General features: G+C 54.4%; 3 protein-coding genes across 15 annotated transcripts in view; all 3 read left to right on the top strand.

Moving 5' to 3' along the window:
• Pdlim2 (PDZ and LIM domain 2) overlaps nucleotides 1-6,480 on the top strand; it is a 13,302-nt gene extending 6,822 nt beyond the window's left edge. For 10 of the 11 annotated variants that reach the window (XM_048801606.1, XM_048801608.1, XM_048801605.1 and 7 more), the window contains exons 7-10: nucleotides 3,144-3,226; nucleotides 3,443-3,588; nucleotides 5,203-5,320; nucleotides 5,934-6,480. In XM_048801606.1, the coding sequence (XP_048657563.1) occupies nucleotides 3,144-3,226; nucleotides 3,443-3,588; nucleotides 5,203-5,320; nucleotides 5,934-6,111 (525 nt within the window). In that variant the 3' untranslated portion in view covers nucleotides 6,112-6,480. The remainder of the gene's footprint in view (nucleotides 1-3,143; nucleotides 3,227-3,442; nucleotides 3,589-5,202; nucleotides 5,321-5,933) is intronic. The other variant, XM_048801610.1, reaches the window with a different exon arrangement.
• A 4,616-nt stretch (nucleotides 6,481-11,096) lies between these two features.
• CUNH8orf58 (chromosome unknown C8orf58 homolog) lies at nucleotides 11,097-15,927 on the top strand. 2 transcript variants are annotated; one of them, XM_048801611.1, is made up of 7 exons: nucleotides 11,097-11,566; nucleotides 12,675-13,162; nucleotides 13,506-13,646; nucleotides 13,785-13,893; nucleotides 14,035-14,147; nucleotides 14,355-14,461; nucleotides 14,990-15,927. In XM_048801611.1, exons 1-7 carry the CDS (start codon nucleotides 11,521-11,523, stop codon nucleotides 15,096-15,098), a joined length of 1,113 nt encoding a protein of 370 aa, XP_048657568.1. In that variant the 5' UTR covers nucleotides 11,097-11,520; the 3' UTR covers nucleotides 15,099-15,927. The 2 variants fall into 2 exon arrangements, with proteins under 2 accessions (XP_048657568.1, XP_015354979.1); XM_015499493.2 differs by having other exon boundaries at nucleotides 11,101-11,566; nucleotides 14,358-14,461.
• Nucleotides 15,928-16,577: 650 nt separating this feature from the next.
• Ccar2 (cell cycle and apoptosis regulator 2) overlaps nucleotides 16,578-19,692 on the top strand; it is a 14,697-nt gene continuing 11,582 nt past the window's right edge. Inside the window, exons 1-7 of one of the 2 annotated variants that reach the window (XM_015499490.2) lie at nucleotides 16,578-16,689; nucleotides 17,565-17,660; nucleotides 17,930-18,021; nucleotides 18,424-18,515; nucleotides 18,711-18,825; nucleotides 19,046-19,175; nucleotides 19,349-19,445. In XM_015499490.2, the coding sequence (XP_015354976.1) occupies nucleotides 17,603-17,660; nucleotides 17,930-18,021; nucleotides 18,424-18,515; nucleotides 18,711-18,825; nucleotides 19,046-19,175; nucleotides 19,349-19,445 (584 nt within the window). In that variant the 5' untranslated portion in view covers nucleotides 16,578-16,689; nucleotides 17,565-17,602. Of the gene's footprint in view, nucleotides 16,690-16,758; nucleotides 17,251-17,564; nucleotides 17,661-17,929; nucleotides 18,022-18,423; nucleotides 18,516-18,710; nucleotides 18,826-19,045; nucleotides 19,176-19,348; nucleotides 19,446-19,692 lie in introns of those variants that run through there. The other variant, XM_015499491.2, reaches the window with a different exon arrangement.

The following is a 19,692-nucleotide window of genomic DNA, read 5'->3' as shown; positions in this document are numbered from 1 at the left end:
GGCTGGGGCTGGGGAGGGCTCTAGGAACTGGGAGCTTTGGAGAAGGAATGGGAAGGGTCCTCTGGGGCTGCCCAGTGGGGGTTCCTTGGTAACCAGCCCTGTGCCTGCCTCATTGTCAGCCTGAGGCTACTATGGGAGTAGAGAGGTGCTCCATGAAATCCCAGTCTTTAAAGAATTTAAGACGCAGCTGTCCAGATAAGACAAATATGCAGAGCAGTTTGGGAACAATTAAGCACTAGACAGTGTGGTATTAATTACAAAAGAAGGAGGTGTTCTGGAAGGGGAGAGACAAATGTGGGCCCGGGTGGCCAGAAAAGGCTTCATTAGGAATTTTTCTGGTCACTGGAGGGAACACAGGATGGGCTTTATAGGATGATGGGCAATAGGCACTCGGGGAGAGGGGGACACGGGGGCCAGGAGAGACCTGGTATGTTTGGGGGTGGGGGAATCTGAGTTTTTGTCCCAGACAAGCTGGGAATGACCTTGGCCTAGGGTTGGAGGGCATGTCCCTCCTGGCTGCTTTCTGTCTGATTCTCCTGGGGACTGTCATCTCTGTAGGACTCTGGTACTCATGGACAGGCCTTCCTGGTCTCCTTCCTTCATGTCCCCAGCCATAAGCAAGGAAGGGATATGGCTGGCCTGGGGGAGTGGGTTTCAAACTAGCAGTACCTGGGAACTTGTTAGAAATGCACATTCTCAGTTCCAGTCTAGACCTGCTGAATGGGACATGGGTGTGTGTGGGACAGTGATCTGCACTTCAACAAGTCCCCATATTAAAGGGGAGCCCAGGGCTGGGGTGGCAGGGGGACCCCGATCAGTCTCACCTCTGTTGTAAATTCTGCCATAGACCCTCTTCCTCTCTCAGCCTCAGCCAGACTAGATGGTCTGAGTTCCCTTCTCCGACCCTGAGAACTCCTGTCACTCCTGTGACAAATATTCATGGAGCAGCTGCTTCATGTCAGGCACCCTCTGGGCTCTGAGGATGGTTTGTTATAGAAAACCAGAAATTCCTATAACCCACAGACTTTGCCTCTGGGCAAGGAGTCACAGGGTCCCACAGCTTCCTCTTGAGTATCATTGCACTTCAGTGTCTTCGAGGCTCAAAGTTTATGAGAAAGAAACACATGTGATCTGATTAATTTCCAAAATTTGTTGAACCACAGAATTTCTCCTGGCACCCCTCCCCTACCCCATACCTGCCACTCAAGTTCCCCAGAACTAGAGGGGCATTGGCTGTAGACGTGCTCTTAGGCAGGTGAGGAGGGAGAAGCCTTCCTGGTCTTGGAGATGAAGGGTCATTCTGGGAAGGGAGGGGAGGAGGCAAGGCAGGCCCTCTCCAAGTGAGAGTATTGGCCCCCCATAAAGGGCTGGGAGATGGAGGGTATGGAGGTACCCTGACCTGGCCGTGGCTCCTGACTGGCTGGAGATGTTGAGAATCTAGGGTGTAGGACACCATAGCCCTTCTGGAAACTGCGAATTGACCCCTGTGGGCAAGCACACGCCTTGGGGAGCCAATGCCAAGGCTCCCTCCCTCCCTCTTTCTGGGAATGAGGACTTGGCTCCTGAGGGGACCTAGGCTGGATGTTAGCCCTTCATCTGCTGCAGGCTGGTGCCCATGGAGGGCATGTGCTGTTCTGTCTGGAGAAGTGATGTTATTGTTATTGTTTGTGGTGCTGGTGAGGGAACCCAAGGCTTTGAGAATACTCAATCCTTTGAGAATAGGCAAGTGCTCTACCACCCAGTTAAACCACAGCCTGAGACACTGTCCTTAAGGACCCCAGGCCCAGTTCTTCAATCAACCACACAGTGCTGGGCTGTATCTAGGCACTTGAGTGTGAAGTCCCAGTTCTGCTTCTGACACCCAGGTGGATTGAACTACTGTTCCCTCCCGACCCTCAGTCCCCTTACCTATAGAGCATTGTGGGTAAGAACCCTAGAAGCAGCTGGCCATGGTGGTAAATGCTGTAATTCCAGTTACTATGGAGTCTGAAGCAGGAGGATTGCAAGTTCGAATCCAGCCTCAGCAACTTAGGTAGACCCTCAGCAACTAAGCAAAACCCTGTCTTAAAATAAAATAAAAAGGGCTGAGAATGTGTAACTCAGTTGTAAAGTGCCCCTGGGTTCAATTCCTAGTACAAAAAACAAACAGAAAGACCCAGGAACAGGAATAGGAACTGCTGAAAGAGGACCAGTGGCTGAAGGTCTTGGGCTGTCTTCTGAAGATTCTGAAGTTCTTCCGGCTTAAGGAAAGATTCGTGCCGTTTTAAATTTTGACTTCATAATTCATCCTTGACTTTGAGTAGTAAAGTGCGGGAACCTGGCTTGTCAGGATCTCTGTCCTGGGACCAGGTCTCCCTGGCCTGCTTGGTTATCTCCTCTTCATTAGCTGGCACCCCCTCTTCCACTTAGTGGCCTCTGGATGGGGTTGGCAAGGAAGGGGACAGAATGGGAGAGGATACTGAAGTGCTGGCCAGAAACAGCCTCAAGGGTTGACAAGGAGGTTGAAGGTGAGGAAATTCTGGAGACTGGATGGATGGGTATCCCTGGGGCCAGGGTGTGGACTCGGAATGGGCTTGGCTCCTGAAGTTCTGTGGGGCAGGATCGGACCTCCCAGGGCAGATGGGCGAGGTCTGGGCAGCCCAGAGCCTGGCCCTCTCCTGAGAAGGAGCAGCAGGGCAGCGCAGCGTGTGTGGCAGGAGGCCTGCCCAGCCCCTGTCCTGTCTCCTTGGCTCCACCCCTTTATGTTTCCATGGCCTCACTGCAGAATGGCAGCTGGCTTCCTCTGCTTGTTCTGTGGGACCAGAGCCCTAACAGGTAGCTTGACCTAACAGAGAGGGGTGTGCTGCCTAGAGGGGTGTCAGGATTTGGTCGCTTGGCATCTATCTCTGCCTCTTGCTCAGTCCCCTAGCAGAAGCCACATGCCTCAGTAGCTGGGCACTGGCCTCCCTTGGGTGCTGGAACCCAGCAGCCCTGGTGCCCTGGCCCTGAGGGTGGGGCAGGGTGCCTGTTGCTTGCAAGGGTCCTGCTGCTCTGTGGGGACCGGGCGCCCCCTGGCGTTGGTCCGGGGAGCAGCATCTGGCAGCGCCCATGGGCGCGTCGGCCAGGGCCGGGCGCTGACTCCTCCCGCCGCTCTCCTCCCACAGGCTGGTCTCGGCCGTGCTGGCGACTCGGCTGTGCGGGTGTTGCCGCCTTCTCCGGGCCCCCGGTCCTCAAGCCCCAGGTTCAGGTACCAGCAGACCTTGCAGGGTGGGATGGGCACCTGGAGGACCTGAGAAGGACAGGTGGGAAACTGGCTTCATGGGGAGGGATGGGGTCCCCGCCCCCCAAAGCCTGGTGGGCTCTCCTCCAGTTCCCAGAACACCCTCCCCCATGCTCTTCTGACCGGAGGGTTGTCTTAACACCCTGGCATGGGACCCTCATTCCTGGCTGCCCCACCCTGCAGTGTGGACTCGGAGGCAGGGAGCTGCCTCCTGGAAGAGGACTCAGAAGTGTTCAAGATGCTGCAGGAAAACCGTGAATCGCAGGTGGCCCCCAGGCAGTCCAGCTCCTTTAGGCTCCTGCAGGAAGCTCTGGAGGCTGAGGAGAGAGGTGAGGCCGCAGGGCTCCGTGGGAAGGTGCTTCCCTGGGCCTCTTGGGATCCCGACTTCACAGGCTAAGGAAGTGGTGTTTCTTAAGTGTCTATTAAGTGCTCATCACAGGACTGGGGGCAGGGGAGCACATGCCAAGCCACAGTCCCTGTCCTTAAAGAGCTCACAGTCATCTCAGAGTTACCAAGTATGCACACAGAAGGTGCCAGGCTGTGCTGGCTGGGACCAGGAAAGTGCCAAGGGAGTGGGCAGTTGGGCACTGGGGGCTGGGTCTCTAGGGAGGGCTTCTTGGAGGAAGAGGGATTCAACTTGGCCCTGAAAGGAGACCAAGATTTCAATCAACAGCCTTAAGAAGGTGGCCTGGGAACACTGGAATGTGGAGGCCTACAGCCAGAGGGCTGATGGGCGTGGCATGAGAGAATAGCCTGGCCTGGCAGCAGGGAGGAAGGTCCCTGTGATGAGGGCCTCTGGAGCCAGGCTGAGGAGCACTCTAACCAGGAGAGTCAGGGAGGTCCTCTTGCCTGGTGAGGTGCCACCAGGAGCAAACAGGACCGTGTGGGCTCCATCCAGCCTTTTGTTATTCATTTGATGAACACTGGTGTGCAGGATGTGACCCTCTGCTCCTGAACAGCTCTTTGTATTGGGCAAACAGGCCTGGCCAGCTCTCAAGGAAGCGGATGCTGTAGGACCAGTGTTTCAGGCAGTCAGGAGGAATGCACTTTGGAATAGCAGAGACAGAGAGAGAGAGAGAGAGAGAGAGAGAGAGAGACTGCCTCATCCAAGGGGAGAGAGGAAGAGAGAGATGATGGAACAGGCAGGAGAGGATTTGGAGGTGCAGAATGACCAGTCCCTGGTGGCTGGTTCCAGCTCTGATGTGTAGCTCCTAGGAGTGTTTACAGATACCTGGAGGCTGCGTGAGAGTTGGAGCAATTTTTTTCTTTTTTTAATGTTGTGGTGTTGGAGATGGAACTTGGGGTCTCACACACGCTGGACAACTGCTCTGCCACTGAGCTACAGCCCAGCCCGGAGCAAATCCTATCTATCCTGACTTAAGGCCTCTGCAGTTCCCAGAGAAGGGCACAGGGTCAGTTGTGGTGGGGAAGGGAGCACAGACACGAGGTGACTTCATCAAGGGAGCCTCAGGATCCTGAGCTGAAGCAGGGACAATAGCTGCCCAATATCTCTGTGCACCTCTTCATGCTGTTCTCCTGCTCAGATGCAATAACACATATAAAAGCTCTTTGGAAACTGTACAAGGTCATCATGGCACAGTTATTGCTAGTACTGGTGCCTGTTGGCATCACCGTGACCAGGTCACAAGGGAGGGAACTACTTTGTCTGAGGTCTGGCACTCAACACTGATGCTCCCAGGTTGTCTCAGAAGGGTGTACTCGGGAGCTGTGGTTGTCCTTCACGCCCTGGCCAGCCTCAGCCCGGGGTCTGGCTGGACCATCTTCTCCTTATGCGTTGTCATACCCACTGTTACTTTTGAGTCCCCTAAGAATCTTTTGCCACAAGCCTGGGAGCAGCCAGGGAGGAGCCATAGCAGTGTCACTAAACACAGCTGCTGCTATGGGTGGTGAACTCTCAAATTTCTGTCCCTCCCCACTCCCAGGTGGCACGCCTGCCTTCCTGCCCAGCTCACTGAGCCCTCAGACATCCCTGTCCCCCTCCCGGGCTCTGGCCACCCCACCCAAGCTCCACACCTGTGAGAAGTGCAGCACCAGCATCGCGTGAGTGTGGGAGGGCCATGGAGGTGGGGTGAGCCTGGGGGGCCGGGCAGGGGTGCCCTCAGGCAGGGCTGGGCAACAGTCAAGGACTCTGAAGGGAAGCCCTGGCTGTGGTCTCCGTGGCTTGGTGTCAGGCTGTCTGCAGTCTTCTCACAATGAAGACCTGGGCTGGCTTCTTCCTGAGCACCTCCTTTTCTCCTCCTCTTTTCTCCTCCCCATTTCCTCCTTTCTCCCTGGAGGAATGAGAAATGCTACCGTTTTGGGTTTCTCTTCCATAATTTCCAAACTTCTGCTAGGCACAGTGATACATGTCTGTAATCCCAGCTGCTAGGGAGGCTGAGGAAGGAGGTTTGCAAGTTGGAGGCCAACTTCAGCACCTTAATGAGACCCTGTCTCAAAATTTAAAAATTAAAAGGGCTGGGTATAGAGCTTAGTGGTAATGAAGGGCTCCTGGGTTCAATCCCAAGTTCAAAAAATAAAAAAAAAATCAAAAAAAAAATCTAAGCTTCCGACTTGCCCCAGGTCTCGACTCTGGCTCCTTGGGATAAGTGACCTTATGCCTGACCCTGTCTCCATCCATCCTGTCCCTGTCCTGACCGTTCTCCTTACCCTGCAGGAACCAGGCAGTGCGCATCCAGGAGGGGCGCTATCGCCACCCCAGCTGCTACACCTGCGCGGACTGTGGGCTGAACTTGAAGATGCGAGGCCACTTCTGGGTGGGCGACGAGCTGTACTGTGAGAAGCATGCCCGCCAGCGCTACGCGGCACCCACCACTCTGAGCTCTCGGGCCTGAACCCTGCAGTGCTTAGCCCAGCTCCACTTATTACGTTTCTGGACATGACTGTGCCCAGAGCAAGTTGGCAGGGATGAGGTGATGGTGGGTGGTGGCTTTTACATGAACTAATTTGGGGGGCCCAAGCCCCCTTTGTCCTCGCTGGGTGAGGTCAAGGGCTGGGACTCGATTCGGACTAAGGGCAGCCCCACCCTCCCTGGCCTTCCCCCTGCAGGACGGGTCCTGTGCCACGGGCTGAAGCGGCCACTGCGTTTGATGCATTTGTGCACAGGGTGGGGCACAGTGTCTAGGACAGGGGTGGGTCAGAGGCTGATGGTATTCACTGTGCAGAGTTTTGACATATGAGCTCTATAAATATATAAACACGGACAGACGCAGATGCCCTTTTTTCTTTTCCCCTGCCCTTGGGTAGGAGCTGCTCCTTGCTACTGGGTAGACAATGTGTATTTACCTCTGTGTTCCCATTCCACCTCTACCCACCCCACTGCCAGGGTGCAGGATGAGGTGGGATGATGGAGGGGAAAGAGGGTTGCCTCTGTAGGTGGGGTGGGCACTTCCTTAACCCTTTTGTAGAGATGCTTGTTTTCTGGGGATGATCCCTTATACTAGGGAGGGAATGAGTTTCTTACCGGGGGCCTGGAGACGGGCAGGGATGCTAGGGGACAGGAACAGAGGACCAGAGAGGTGGAGGAAGATTTCTTGGTGAGGCAGCTTTGTGCTCAGCTGGAGCTGGGTTAGGCTAGGTCTCTCTGTGGTCCTTACTCTACTTGGTGTGGAGCCGCCAATCCATCTGAGCTGGGTGGGCAGAAGATGGGGGATGTAGAGGGACATGTCTTCTAAAACACCACCTACACATCCCTGAGGCTGCCTGCCCCATTCAGAACAAAATCACCATCAATAACCTTGGACTGGTGCTGTAGGTTAGCCTTGCCTGGGAGGGAAGATCCGAGCCTCACCCTGAGGGATTGCCACTAACTGGCTGTGGACAAGCTGCCACCTCTTTCCAGCAGATGGCTGGCTTCATTTTTTTTTTTTTTTGTATCAGGGATTGTACTCAAGGACACTTAACACTGAGCCACATCTCCAGCCTTGCCATTGCTGAAGCTTTGACTTGCGATCCATCTGCCTCAGCCTCCCAAGTTGCTGGGGTTACAGGTGTGTGCCATCACCCTTGGACCCAACCATTTTTTTGTATATTTAGAGACAGGGTCTTACTAAGTTGCTTAGGACCTTGCTAAGTCACTGAGGCTGGCCTTCAAACTTATGATCCTCCTGCCTCAGCCTTCTGAGCCACTAGGATTAGAGGTGTGTACCACACACCTAGCTGGCTTCATTAATTTTGGGGGAAAAAAGCAATTGTCACAGCTAGTGCTAGGTGTACTTTCCCTGGATGGGGGTGCATTTGAGAGGGCGTGGGGAGCAGAAGTCTCCTGCAAGATTCACCAACCATCTATAGTCCCGATCCTGGAGGACATTTCAGAAAGTTCTACGGGGGCTGCTGGGTGCTCCAGAGCCAGCCTGCCCCCACTCAGCCAGAGATGGGCAGCAGCCTCAGATTTATTTTCACAGAGCAGATCAAAGGTGGCTTCAGAATGTGTGGGCTCTGATGGCAGCCTTGTGCTATCTGGCTCTTTGGGGAAGGGATCTTGGTGGAGACGGTGTTGCCTCTTTGGGCACCTGTGCATGTAATTTACACGTTGATATAATCGTCTCACCTTTTGCCTGGGTGGCTGCTGCAGACAGGCCTTTGTTTTTATAGAAAAGATAAAGACTGGCTGCCCGGCCCAGGAGTCTTGTCTGATGGGAAATGGGGCGGCCTCTTTGATGCCACCTAGTGTCCAGTGCAGCCCATGGTAAGGGAGAATGCTCATGAAAGGGGAATTCTGCTTGCTGGTAAATGCTGATTTGGGCTCTCAGCACAGTGAGAATATGAACAGACACACATTTCTTGTTTTCCTGGAGATGATGGCCAAGAGGCAGCAATCGAGCTGCCATGAAGAAACACGTGGTAGTGAGTGCTAAGGGCTCTCTTGCTAAGTTCAAAGAGGCAGCTGTGGGTGTGACCAGCTCTTGGGTATTCGGCAGGTGGAGGAGAGGTTGGGGTGACTGTGAGTTGAACGCTCAGTTTACAACAGTGGCCTCTGGGCCTCCTGAGCAAACTTGGTTTGAACTTCACCTCAAGGCTGATGGAAGTGTTAAGCAGAAAGTGTGGGTTGAACTCTCAATATGGTTGGATCCCTCCTGTAACAAACTGTGTGGGTTAGAGGTGTCACAGAAGTGGAGGAAGACAAGTGTGGAGTGGGGACACCTGAAAAGGGTGTATCCAGGTGATACAGGTGGGCTGTTGATTGCCACCGGGAAGCAGAGTGGGTCCAAGCTAAAACCCACCTCTGGCCCTTGTTCTTGTTGGCATCTGGCTCTCCTCCCAGGGGATCTGAAGGTTTCTTTTGTTTGTTTTGGGGTACCAGGGATTGAACCCAGGGGCACCAGGCCACTGAGCCACATCCCCAGCCCTATTTTGTATTTTATTTAGAGACAGGGTCTCACTGAGTTGCTTAGTGCCTCGCTTTTGCTGAGGCTGGCTTTGAACTTGAAATCCTCCTGCCTCAGTCTCCTGCACCGCTGGGATTACAGGCATGTACCACCATGCCTGGCTGGATCTGAGGGTTTTGATACCAGAGTCCTCTGCAGCCACAGGGACAGCCTGGAAACAGACTCCTCTGGAAGATGCAGTTATTAGTCAAACCAGTTTGTCAGCAGACAAGGTTGTTGGGGGCAGTCTCTGATTTTTACCCTTGCCCTTGTCCCCACCCCAAGCCAGCTGGCTGAGTACCCACTCCCTCTGACCCAGGCTGACCACTTGTGCTACAGTACTTTGTACTTCTCTCTGCATTTGGGACAATACGCTCAGAAATGACACATTTGACTTAGAAGTAGCTGAAGATGGTATCTAATACAACCCCCTTCAGACCGGCCTGGGAAAGTGGTGTTCACAAAGTTATACAGCCAGATAACTAGTGGCTAAAGACGTGCTAGGGACATTTTTAAGGCTCTAACTGCACTCTCACGGCCAGAGGTAGGGCATCCCTGTCATTCTTGTTCTACATGTGAAGAAACTGAGCACCCAGGACTCTACCTGGTAAGGGGAGGGGCTGAGAATGGAATGGGAGCCTGCTTCTGGGGCTTCTGGCTTGCTGGGGGTGGGGTTGGGGAAGGGTTGATCCTCTGTCACCAGAGGCAGCCTTCCAGGCGTGCTCCAGCCACTGCAGGCTACAGTGGGAGGTCAGGCCCCTTTGCCTCTCCAGGCTGGCTCCCCCTCTTGGCTTTGCCCTACCCCCACCCCACCCCCCAGGGCCCGGCTGAGCACTGAGCTTGCAGGAAACTCACTTCCTGAAGCTGGGGCTTCCCCACAGAAGGGAGGTGGAGGGATGAGGGCTTGCGGGCCAGCCTGAGGGATGACTGCTGAGGCCACATTGTGTCCTAGGAACTTAGGGTAGCTGTTCACCTCAGGATATGGGCAGCATCTCTTCTAGGTATATGATTCCGGTGGAGGAGGCAGGTCATACAGGGTTAAAGTGTTTTGGGATTGGAGCTGCCTCAGTCAGGACCGCAGAAAACAAAGGGAAGGAAGTATGCGGGTCCCCCATGTCAGGTTGGGTCCCCATGAGGGCTGCTGGCTTTTCCAAAATAGCCTAGTATCTGCACAGGGGGTGGGGCCATAGCCTGGAGGGGAGTGTAGTCCGGTGAGTGGGGGTTCTATGAGCCACACACAAAGCCTTGTGCTGAGACACTGCATTCCTGCTGGCTGGGCTTCCTGTTTCCAGATACATTCCTGTCCCAGAGTCACCACGGAGACTGCTTGGAATCTGGCCCCACATTCTCCAAATTCAGAGCAAGATCTGGCAAAGGCACCCTCCCTTTACCTCCCCACTCTCACATTGGAGGAAGGAAGCCACCTGGCCTGTGTGGGGTGTGGCACAGCTGGGGAATTTGATGCCTACATCTTCTTGGATTTGCAGAAGGCAGTTCTGCCAGGTCCAGCATCCTCAGTTTCCCTAGTATTTGGAGAAGAGGGATGGGGTTGGGATATCCAGAAGGATTGGGCCACGAGGGGGCAGTCCAGCAGACCCATGGCTAGCAGTGGAGGGCCTGGCCTGAACATCAAGGTGTTGAGAAATGACAAGTAATGGCGATTCAGGGAACTAGCTGTCATTTTGCATGCTGGGGGATTGCCTGTGGACCTCAGTTTCCTTATAAAATCAGAAAATCTGATCCTTTGTGCCTCTCTGATGAAGGCTCCAGCAGAGGATGTTCAGGATGGGTTCCTGGAAAGAGCAACGAGTAGAGGGTCCTCTCCTTCCTTGTTACCAGCCACTTCTTACAGTGGCTGGGGCTCCAGCCCCTCCCCCAGAGGCCCAGGTGCAAGTTTGCACGTCCGCCAGCTCCCTTATCTGCCTCCAGGGGATTTGAGTCCTCCTGACGTTTTTTTTTTTTTCCCCCCCAACCCTGCACCCTCCCCCAGGTGGGGATGTTTCCTTAAAAGCCACCTGCCCTCATCTGGTCATCAGGCTGTCCCACCATCAGCAGCTGCCTGGGCTCCTTTTAGGATGGGGGTTGGGAGTGGAATTCCACGGGCCCGATAGGGGTGGGGTGGGGACAGGGAAGCGGTCACACTTCAGGTCTGCTTGCAGGCTCCTCTTCCCCACACCCTGAAGATGCATCCATCCCCAGCTCCCGGGCACTCAGATGAGAAAGAGGTACAGGGCCAGGTAGGGGGTTCAGATGGAGCCCAGGACACAGCGCTCTGCAGCTGCTGTGAAGGGTTTCCCGGGGCGCCGGAACCATTTCCCCTTCTTGGCGCCAGAACTCTGACAGGCTGAGAGACCTGTCCCCAAGTCGCACAGCTGGGAGCGCCAGGACGCCGGGCCCCGGTCAGCGCTCTTCCGTCTGCCAGCACGTGGGGCTCCATTTCCTTTCCGGCTCCTGTCCAGTGCTTCCCCCCCTCTGCACCCCAGTCTGCGGCCGGAAGACAGAGCCCGCGTGTGGACCGGGGGCGGCGACCCCTCGCTGCTAGCCAGCCAGCGTCCTCCGGCGGGGCCGCGCCCCTCGAGGGACAGCGGCTCAGGGCCCTTGCCTTGGCCTCCGCCAGGATTGGGGGGCGCGCAGTGGAGGCACGGGGTGCTGGCCAGCCGCTTTCCAAAAGGCCAGCACCCCTCACCGCGCCGCGGCTGCCCTCGCACCTGCTCGTCCCGCCCAGGCCCGCCCCCTGCGGGGAGTGTCCGGCGGCCGCGCCCAGCTGGGTGGGGACGCGCGGGCTGAGTCGACCGATCGCGGTCGGGGACGCGCGGGGGACGCTCGGGTGGCTGCTCCGGCTGCAGCCCGGGCGCCGCGTCGGGCGGGGAGCGCGCCATGCTGGGCCGGCGGCGCGTCTTCGCGGTGGAGCCGCTCGGCCGGGGTGAGTCGCCCACCCATGGGTCGCGGGGCCTCCTGCCCTGGTGCCGCTACCCACGCTCCGGTCGGGCCCCCAAGGGCAGCGCCCACCCGGCTGCACCCCACTCGCCACTCACTTTTGAGGAGCCGCAATGATTAGGCTAGGGTCGCCTTGCGCATTGGAGACGCTCGGGCGTCTGGGTCAACCAGCCACCACTTCCATCCCACCCACTTCCTCTGGGTCCATTTCCCTCTTTATTCCGCTCCTGGAGCCTTCTCCCACTCTGCGGAGGATGTCTGACTGTTCCGTCCCCTGCCCCAGCCAGCAGTTCCAAAAAGACCCTCTGTGGCTGAGAACCCCTCTCCAGAGGAGCAGTGCAGGGGTGGACTCCTGGCCCAGAGGGGCCGGCGTTGACGTCCAGCTCCGTCTAGGCAGCCACAGGTTCTGCCCCGTTCCTACAGGGCACCCAGATCCTAGAGGGCCTGGCCCAGAGGTGACAATAAGTGGACGCTAGTTTTCTTTCTTTCTCTTTTCTTTTAAGCGCTTCACAAAAAGGTAACTATTTCTCGCCTAAAAGAACAAAAGTCCCAAATGGTTAGAGCTGCTGTTATATTTATTGCTTTTCCACAAGAGCTCCGCAAGAGACTTCATCTTGCATCTTGTGCCTGATGCGTCAGGGGCTTCAGAGAGCAGCGTGAACTCTAGGCTTCACTCTTTGTGCCCTGTGCCTTCCCTGAGGCCGGCCACTGACTGTTCCCTCTTGAGAAACAGCCTGAGAACCTGTGGCTCCTACCTGAGGGACTTGGAGGTATTAGGTACCCCCTTTGGGGGCAGGGGAGACAAGGGATAGGCCATCTTAGGAGCTGACCTGGCATGATCTGCAAGGGCTTTGCCTACCGCACAGCCCAAAGTATGGGTTCCTGGTTGCTGATAGTTATTGTAGAGGGAACCCCATCCCAACATCTCCCAGGCAGAGTGCCTCATGTGTCTCAAAATGGTTAGGCTGTGACTTCCTTTGTCTTCCCTTCACCACTGGCCCAGGACACTCCTCCCCAGGGGAATGCTGTGGGTTGCTAGGAATGCTGGGGGTGTTGAGGGCAGCCTGCCAGACCTGATACTGACTCTTCTACAGATGGGGCCGGGAAGGACCTGGCATGCAGCTGTGTAGTGCCTGGAGTCACCAGCACCTACAGACGGATCCCGGATGCAGCTCATGGTTGCCCATCAGATACCCGGAAGGAAGAGGTTGAACTGAGAAATCTCAGAAGGCAAGTGCCACTTCTGAAACTGGCCTCCCGGGACTCAGGTGTAGAGATGGTGGTTGGGGACAGTCCCCTGGCTACCTTATCAGAACTTTCACAGGAGTCTCTGAACCTTGAGCCCATGGGGAGCCCTGAGCACCTGGCCCTTGATGCCACAGAGCCCCCTGCCCAGCTGGGCCGGTTGCTGGCCAACCACAAGCTGGGGCAGGTGCTGGAGCGGTCCCGCCAGCTCCCCAGTGTGTCTGGAGAGCATGGTTCCTTGAGCAAGCCGCAGTGTGGAGTGTCCCTTTTTGGAGCAGGAGAGCAAGAGACCACTGAGGCCGAAACTAAGCTAGAGGCAGGCCTGGAAGCAGAGGTGGTGAGTATCGACCTTGGGCTGGGTGAACAGTGGGGTGCAGACAACCCTGTCAAGTGGAACTTGTAGGGACCCCCACCCCCCTCTGGTTTTCCCTGGAGTTATCCCAGGGTGGGGCATTCTAAACGCCCCTAATTGATGGTTGTGTCATTGCTTCTTGTCTCACCCCACCCCCAGCTGTGTGTAGCCACCCCTGCAGAGGAGGTGGGCAGGTTTAGGTACCACGGGAGAAGCCAGTTTGGGTGTTGGTTCCTCTTTGTCCATTGATGGCTGAGCCCAGCCTGACTGCCCAGAGTGGGAGGCTCATTAAGTCTGAGAGTCTCCCCTACCTTGCTGTGTCCCACAGGTGCAGGGTCTAGATCCTGGATCTTGGGCCTGCCTCCCGGGGCAGGGTCTTCGCTACCTAGAACACCTGTGCCTCGTGCTAGAGCAGATGGCGAGGCTCCAGCAACTCTACCTGCAGCTGCAGACCCAGAGACCCCTTGGGGTGAGTGAGCTGTGGGCAGGGTGGCCAGGCCTTGAGTCTGGGAGACTGAGTAGGGATAGGACCCCCTGGAACCATGACTGCTCTGAAAACAGCTTCGCCTTCTGATTAGGCCCTGACTGCCCATCTCTCCCATCCCAGAGTCTTGAAGAGGAGGAGTCAGCCCTGGTCCCTTTACCTTCACCTTCACCTACCCCAGTTAATGGGGTACAGGGGCCAGGGGAGCTGCTAAGCCGGACAAAGGAGACAGGTGAGGGGGAATTGTGTTTCTCTCTGTGTCCTGCCTGCTTTGTGTCCCTGCTCATGATCCCACCAGCAGACCCCTTGAACCTTAGATTGTTGGGGTGGCTTCCTGTTTCTGGCCCTGGGTAACCTGATTATATTTCTGAAGGGGCAGACGCAGCTTTATCCCAAAAGGTGGGAGTGCTCAGCATCAACCCTCCCAGGCTGACAGAGGCCCCAGTGGAACCAACTCACAGTTTTCTACTCTCCCAGGAACACAAGGTAGTGATGGATATAAGTGGGGCAGGTGGGGGTGGGATGGAGTGGGTGAACTGGGAGATGGTGGGAGTGGGTAGGTACCCAAAAGGCCAGAAACTTTGGGAAAATAACAGGATTCCTATGGAACAGGTGACTTGTCCTGCTCCAAGGACAAGTTGGGATATATATGTGGGGAGGAGCTCTGTGGTTATCGCTTTCCCCTCTGCTCAGCAGGATCTCTCCCACTGGGACAAGGTCAAGGTCCTCCTCAATCGGATCCGCTGGAGGAGCTCCCAACATCCTGAGCCCCCTGCCCCTCCTGATGGTTCTGGCCCTAGGTGAGTCCTGTGCCCAATCTGGTTTAGGGGAGGGGGAGGATACTGATGAACCAGGATGTTGAGATTGTCTTTCTAGTTGTAATTTTTGTTCCTATGAAATTTGAGAAACATGGTGTCAAAGGAGTTTCTGGAATAAACAAAAGATAGTTAAAATGCCCCATTTATAGATGAGGAGATTGAAGACTGAGTGGGGTTGAGGGCAGTCATTTTTCCAAAGTTTCAGGGTGAGTCAGTGATAGAACCAGGAGCAGATTATGGAAAATATCCTCACCCAGCCCAGCAAGCCTTCACTCCTTAAAAAGGAAGTTTAGGCGAGGGAGGTGGCCTAACTATGGGGAGAGCAAGATGGAGGCTCCAGCAAAGGATTCACTTTCGGTGAGGTCCTTCATACTTGGGGATTTATCTAATTCTCCAGGGGGAAGAAAGCACCAATTTAACATCTCTGGGTTCCCTACAATAGCTAAATAGTGATCTATTGACATTGGGACCATTGTTTTCTCCTAGCTTGTCTCCTTTTCTTTTCCACAGGATTGAGACCAGGGACCTCTCTGAAAGGCCTCAGTATCACCCCCACCGGAAGACCTTTATGCCATCATTAATGGTGAAGAAGCGACGAGGAAAAAACCTTTCTGTATAATGAGACCTCTTTGTGCATGGTGACTCTGGGTGGAGGGGATTTGCTGTGAAGTCTTCCTCACTCTGCATTGCCAGGGAGAGCTGTTGACTTGCCCTTCTCCAAGTCGAGGGCTGAGTCTGTATCTTCTGAGCAGCCTGGCAGAGGAACCCTGGTTCCTTGAGAGGCTCCAAGATGCAGCAGCTCCAGGGTTCCTTCTCCCCGCCAGAAATCCCTCTGCTTAGACAATGTGAACCAACTTATTTATCAGATGTTCAAGGAGCATGTTTGGCACAGTGATGTCTGGACCAGCATGGTGCAGATGTGTTTATGCATAACGATATGTACATCTTTGTGGGACTATCAGTATTGTCAACTGGCTGGATTCAACCATCCCTACTGGAATCATATATCCAAAGCCTTCAGAGTGAGATAGCTGTGGAAGGATGAAGTTGACCTTCCTTCTGTAGTGGTCAGTTACTGAACTGGATTCCTGCTTTCCTCTTCATACCTGAATTGGCAGCTCTAGAACAGAGAAAGGCATTGTCCTGGCTGCCTCTGTATTGAGTCTTGCCCTTGGAGCACAGCCCCTGAAGACCACATGAGGAATTAGGAGGCTCAGGACAATGTGCAGAACGGCAGAATAACCTTCAAGGTCAATTCTCAGTTGCTCTGCTCCATATTAGCTTTTACCTGTCAGAGCTGAAACCAGAAGTGCATACTAGCTTTTAGACCTTGACAAAGTCTATTAACTTCTGAGCCACAACTTCCCATTTGGGCTAATGATGCCTGTTCTGCCTACCTCACAAGCTTGTTAAGAGGATAAAGTGAGATTAAACTGTCTCAAAGAGTACTGTGAATGTTAAGTGAATAGGAAGGGGAGGGGTATGGGTGCTGAGAGAGGCTGGAGTGGAGGGATAATGGGAGGACAGAGGTTGGGGGCGGGCTGGGGGGGGAATGTAATTGTTAATGGGGACTAGAATGGCCATTTTCCTGGCAAGATTTTGAGCAAATAATTTTACTGGTCTGTCAGATTTCATATGTGAAAATTAGGGCAGATTCCTGATCTCTTCACTTCCCAAGGTTATTATTGGAGTGTAGCCAGTGGAAGGGCAGGGATAGGGATGGGGCTCATTGGCTTGAGTAATAAGAATGTATCCTGTAAATGGCCACTGTCCAGGCAGACATCTTCTCCAGTGAGATGGACTGGTTCTCTTGCTACTGCCATTTGGGGACTGCCAGAGTGAGGCTTGTGTGCGGGTGGTGTGTTGGGTGGGGGGACGTCCAACTCCAGCTGCCTTTGGATTAGGAACCAATGCTCTGAAGCCTATTTTTCTAATGGGACATTTTAAACAAGGACACCACGAGGCGCGGCTTCCGAACGCGCATCCGATCCGAGGAGGCGCACTTCCGTTCCACAGTTGCAGCGGGATGGCAGGCGAACGTGGGGGAAGGGAGAGGTCGGTGGAGACGAGGGAGGGACCATATCCGGGAGAGTGGCAGCTTCCGACCAGTGGTCGCTCTTCCGGAGAGGCGTTTCCGGTGGCGGCGGCAGCAGTGGCTGTGGTGGTTCCGGGTGCCTTTGTCCCCCCGGTGTCGCGGCCCTGGCCCGCAGGTGGGTTGGGGGACCACCCACTGCCCCTCTGCCCTTTCGCCTCTCCCCAAGCGGAGGAGTTGCGGGGGCCCGGCGGCGAAGATGCACTGGACGCGGAAGGGGCTGAGTCCCCTCCGGACTGCAAACCCCGTCTCCCTGGCAACAGCCTCGGCCCTGGGGGCGGGCGGGAGGAGGAGAAACCGCGCGCCTTCGTCCTCCCACGGTGGCCTCTCCGCGGTCCGGCCCAGGAGGCCGTGCGCTGTTGGCTGCTGAGGCCAGAGCAAAGGACCACGGAGCCCGGGAGCAGGAAAGCGGCGTTCAGGCCGATTCGCGTTGGGCCGCTGGGAGAGCTCCCTTCACGCCAGCGGGTCGGGGGAACAACGGGCTAGGCTTCCGGGGAGAGGGCCCGCACCACCTCGCGGGCACCGGCCGCCTCCATTTTTCCGGGTCTTGCGTGGAGCGTTTTGGCATGTTTTTGAATGAATGAATGTCATCGGAGCTCTTTCCAGCCTCCTACTCCGTCCGCCTCTTAGGGGGTTGCATGGCATAGTGAGAAGAGTGCTAAGTTGTTGGGAGACCTGGGTGAGAGTCCCGGTTTTGTGGCCTGGGCCAAGTCCTCTGATCTCTCTGAGCTCCAGTTTCCTTTTCTGTAAAACAGCATGTCAGTATCACGCAACCACTAGGTTACTGTGAGGGCAGAACGGAATAATGTAATTTCTTATTTCATTTCCTGCTCTTCTTTATATGGTCTCCAACAATTTTTCCATTCTCAGTACCCATCTCTTCACATCTCTTCACCTTTCTTAAGGTTCTTACTTCTTTAAGATTTTCCACTTGTCTGGGGATAGACAGAAATCTTTCATGTGAGCATTTAACTTCTTTTTTTCTGATTGAAGGTTTTTCCCCAAGACTCTGAAAGAGGACAGCATTCCCAATGTCCCAGTTTAAGCGTCAGCGGATCAACCCACTTCCAGGGGGACGCAACTTCTCAGGTGATCACTCTTGTCCCCACCTGACCTCCTAGTAGGATGTGCTCTGCAGTTAGTTTACAAAACTCTGGCCCTTGGGATTTCCCAGGTGTGAAGCAACTAGCTGTTAATGTTTCTTAGGAAATGAGGAGATGACCACAGTGGTTGCCAGTGAAGCCCTGAGGAGGAGCTGGTTGGAGCTACTTTGCTCTCCTTTACCCATATCTTCTAGTTGTCTCTAATGCTTAACGTGGTAGGTGCAGTTCCTAGAGGTTGCTTCTCTGTCCCTGTAGGTGCGGCTTCAACATCTCTTTTGGGCCCTCCTCCTGGTTTGCTTACTCCTCCTGTGGCCACAGACCTGTCCCAAAGTGCCAGGCACCTTCAGGTAGGTTGGGCATCCTTTCTAATGAGTTTCAGCCCTTGGGACTACCCCAGCATGGGGATGCCTGATATTCTTTCATTTTTTATATTGTAATGGTCAGCATTTCTGACTCTTGTCTTGGTAGTGGGCCGTATGGGGTGACTAGATACCCCTCAGACTGGGGAGTCAGTTTCTGAGTCCAGGGAAATCTTAACCGTGCCTCTTGAGATTAAAGAGCTGGAAGTCCTAGAAGCAGTTTGTAACCCATCTTTCCTCACCATAGAAAGTTTATGTCTGCTCTATGTTTCCTTCCATATGAATCTCCATGCTGAGCTGGGGTGTGGATAGAGGGGAGACCCTAGTGGCAGAGCATAATTTTATTCAGGTTGCTTCCTATTAATTTTAACCTGCCCTCTTCTCTTGCAGAGTGGAGAAAAGCAGCGGGTTTTCACTGGCATTGTTACCAGTTTGCATGACTACTTTGGGGTGGTGGATGAAGAGGTCTTTTTTCAGCTAAGGTAGGCTTGAGGCTAGTCTCCTGCTGGAATTGCTTATGGATTCAGTTATGTCACCATGCTGGTGGGGCCCCTCTCTAAAGCCATTGCTTTGTTGTTTTAAGCCATTGCTTTTGTTTTTAAGTAAGAACTCTTGATGGAATGGGCTACATGGGGGCAGGTAGGGTGGCTGGACCAGGTTCTCTCCTGTGTTGGCAGTGTGGTAAAAGGCCGGCTGCCCCAACTGGGTGAGAAGGTGCTGGTGAAGGCTGCATACAACCCAGGCCAGGCAGTGCCCTGGAATGCTGTCAAGGTGCAAACGCTCTCCAACCAGGTATTCATCTCTCTTTAGCATTTGCACTGTAAAGGGGAGTGGGAAAGGAAGGGAGGGGTTTGGGGGAAGGGGAAGTGGCAGAGGGGAGGGAGAGAAGCCTCTGTGTCCAGTTACCTGGGCAGAAACCTTACTTTTGTCGAGGGGGTGGGATTGTATCTTTCCAAGGTAGTGAATGCTTCAACTCTGGGATCCCCTCAATTTCCTGGCAACTGTCCTGCAGCCCCTGCTGAAGTCCCCAGCACCTCCTCTTCTGCATGTGGCAGCCCTGGGCCAGAAGCAAGGGATCCTGGGAGCTCAGCCTCAGTTGATCTTCCAGCCTCACCGGATTCCCCCGCTCTTTCCTCAGAAGCGTGAGTACCAGAGACACAAATATTGGGGTATGGCTGTGTGGGGTGCTCTGGATGAATGGACTTGTAACTTTCAGACTGCTGCTTTAGAATAAAAATGGGTGCTTTTGTGCATTGGAAGAAAGGGAGGGGAAAACTAGACAGTTTTTAAGTCACTGGCCATTTTCTGTCTATAGCTCTGAGTCTCTTCCAAACATCCCACACACTTCACCTGAGCCACCTGAACAGATTTCCCGCTCGGGGCCCTCATGGACGACTGGATCAGGGCCGAAGGTAAGAGGATGATCAGGACATATATTTCGTTATATTTCTGAGAGGAGCAATATCTCCCCCCCTCTTTTTTTTTTGCCAACTGTTGATACTAAATTCTTTCTGCAGCTAGGTCCTAGTCCTTTTTCTCTTAAATAGGCAAATACAAGGAGATTTATATGTACATATAAATTGTGGGACTTTATATACAGAGTTAGCAAAACAGAGATTTGATATGTTCTTTTTTCTTTTTTTTTTTTTTTTTTAGCTT

Source organism: Marmota marmota, unplaced genomic scaffold (genome assembly GCF_001458135.2).
Source record: "Marmota marmota marmota unplaced genomic scaffold, marMar, whole genome shotgun sequence".
NCBI classification, from domain to species: domain Eukaryota; kingdom Metazoa; phylum Chordata; class Mammalia; order Rodentia; family Sciuridae; genus Marmota; species Marmota marmota.
The sequence above is the reverse complement of the archived record's forward strand: the minus strand, read 5'-3'. Positions and strand labels throughout refer to the sequence as shown.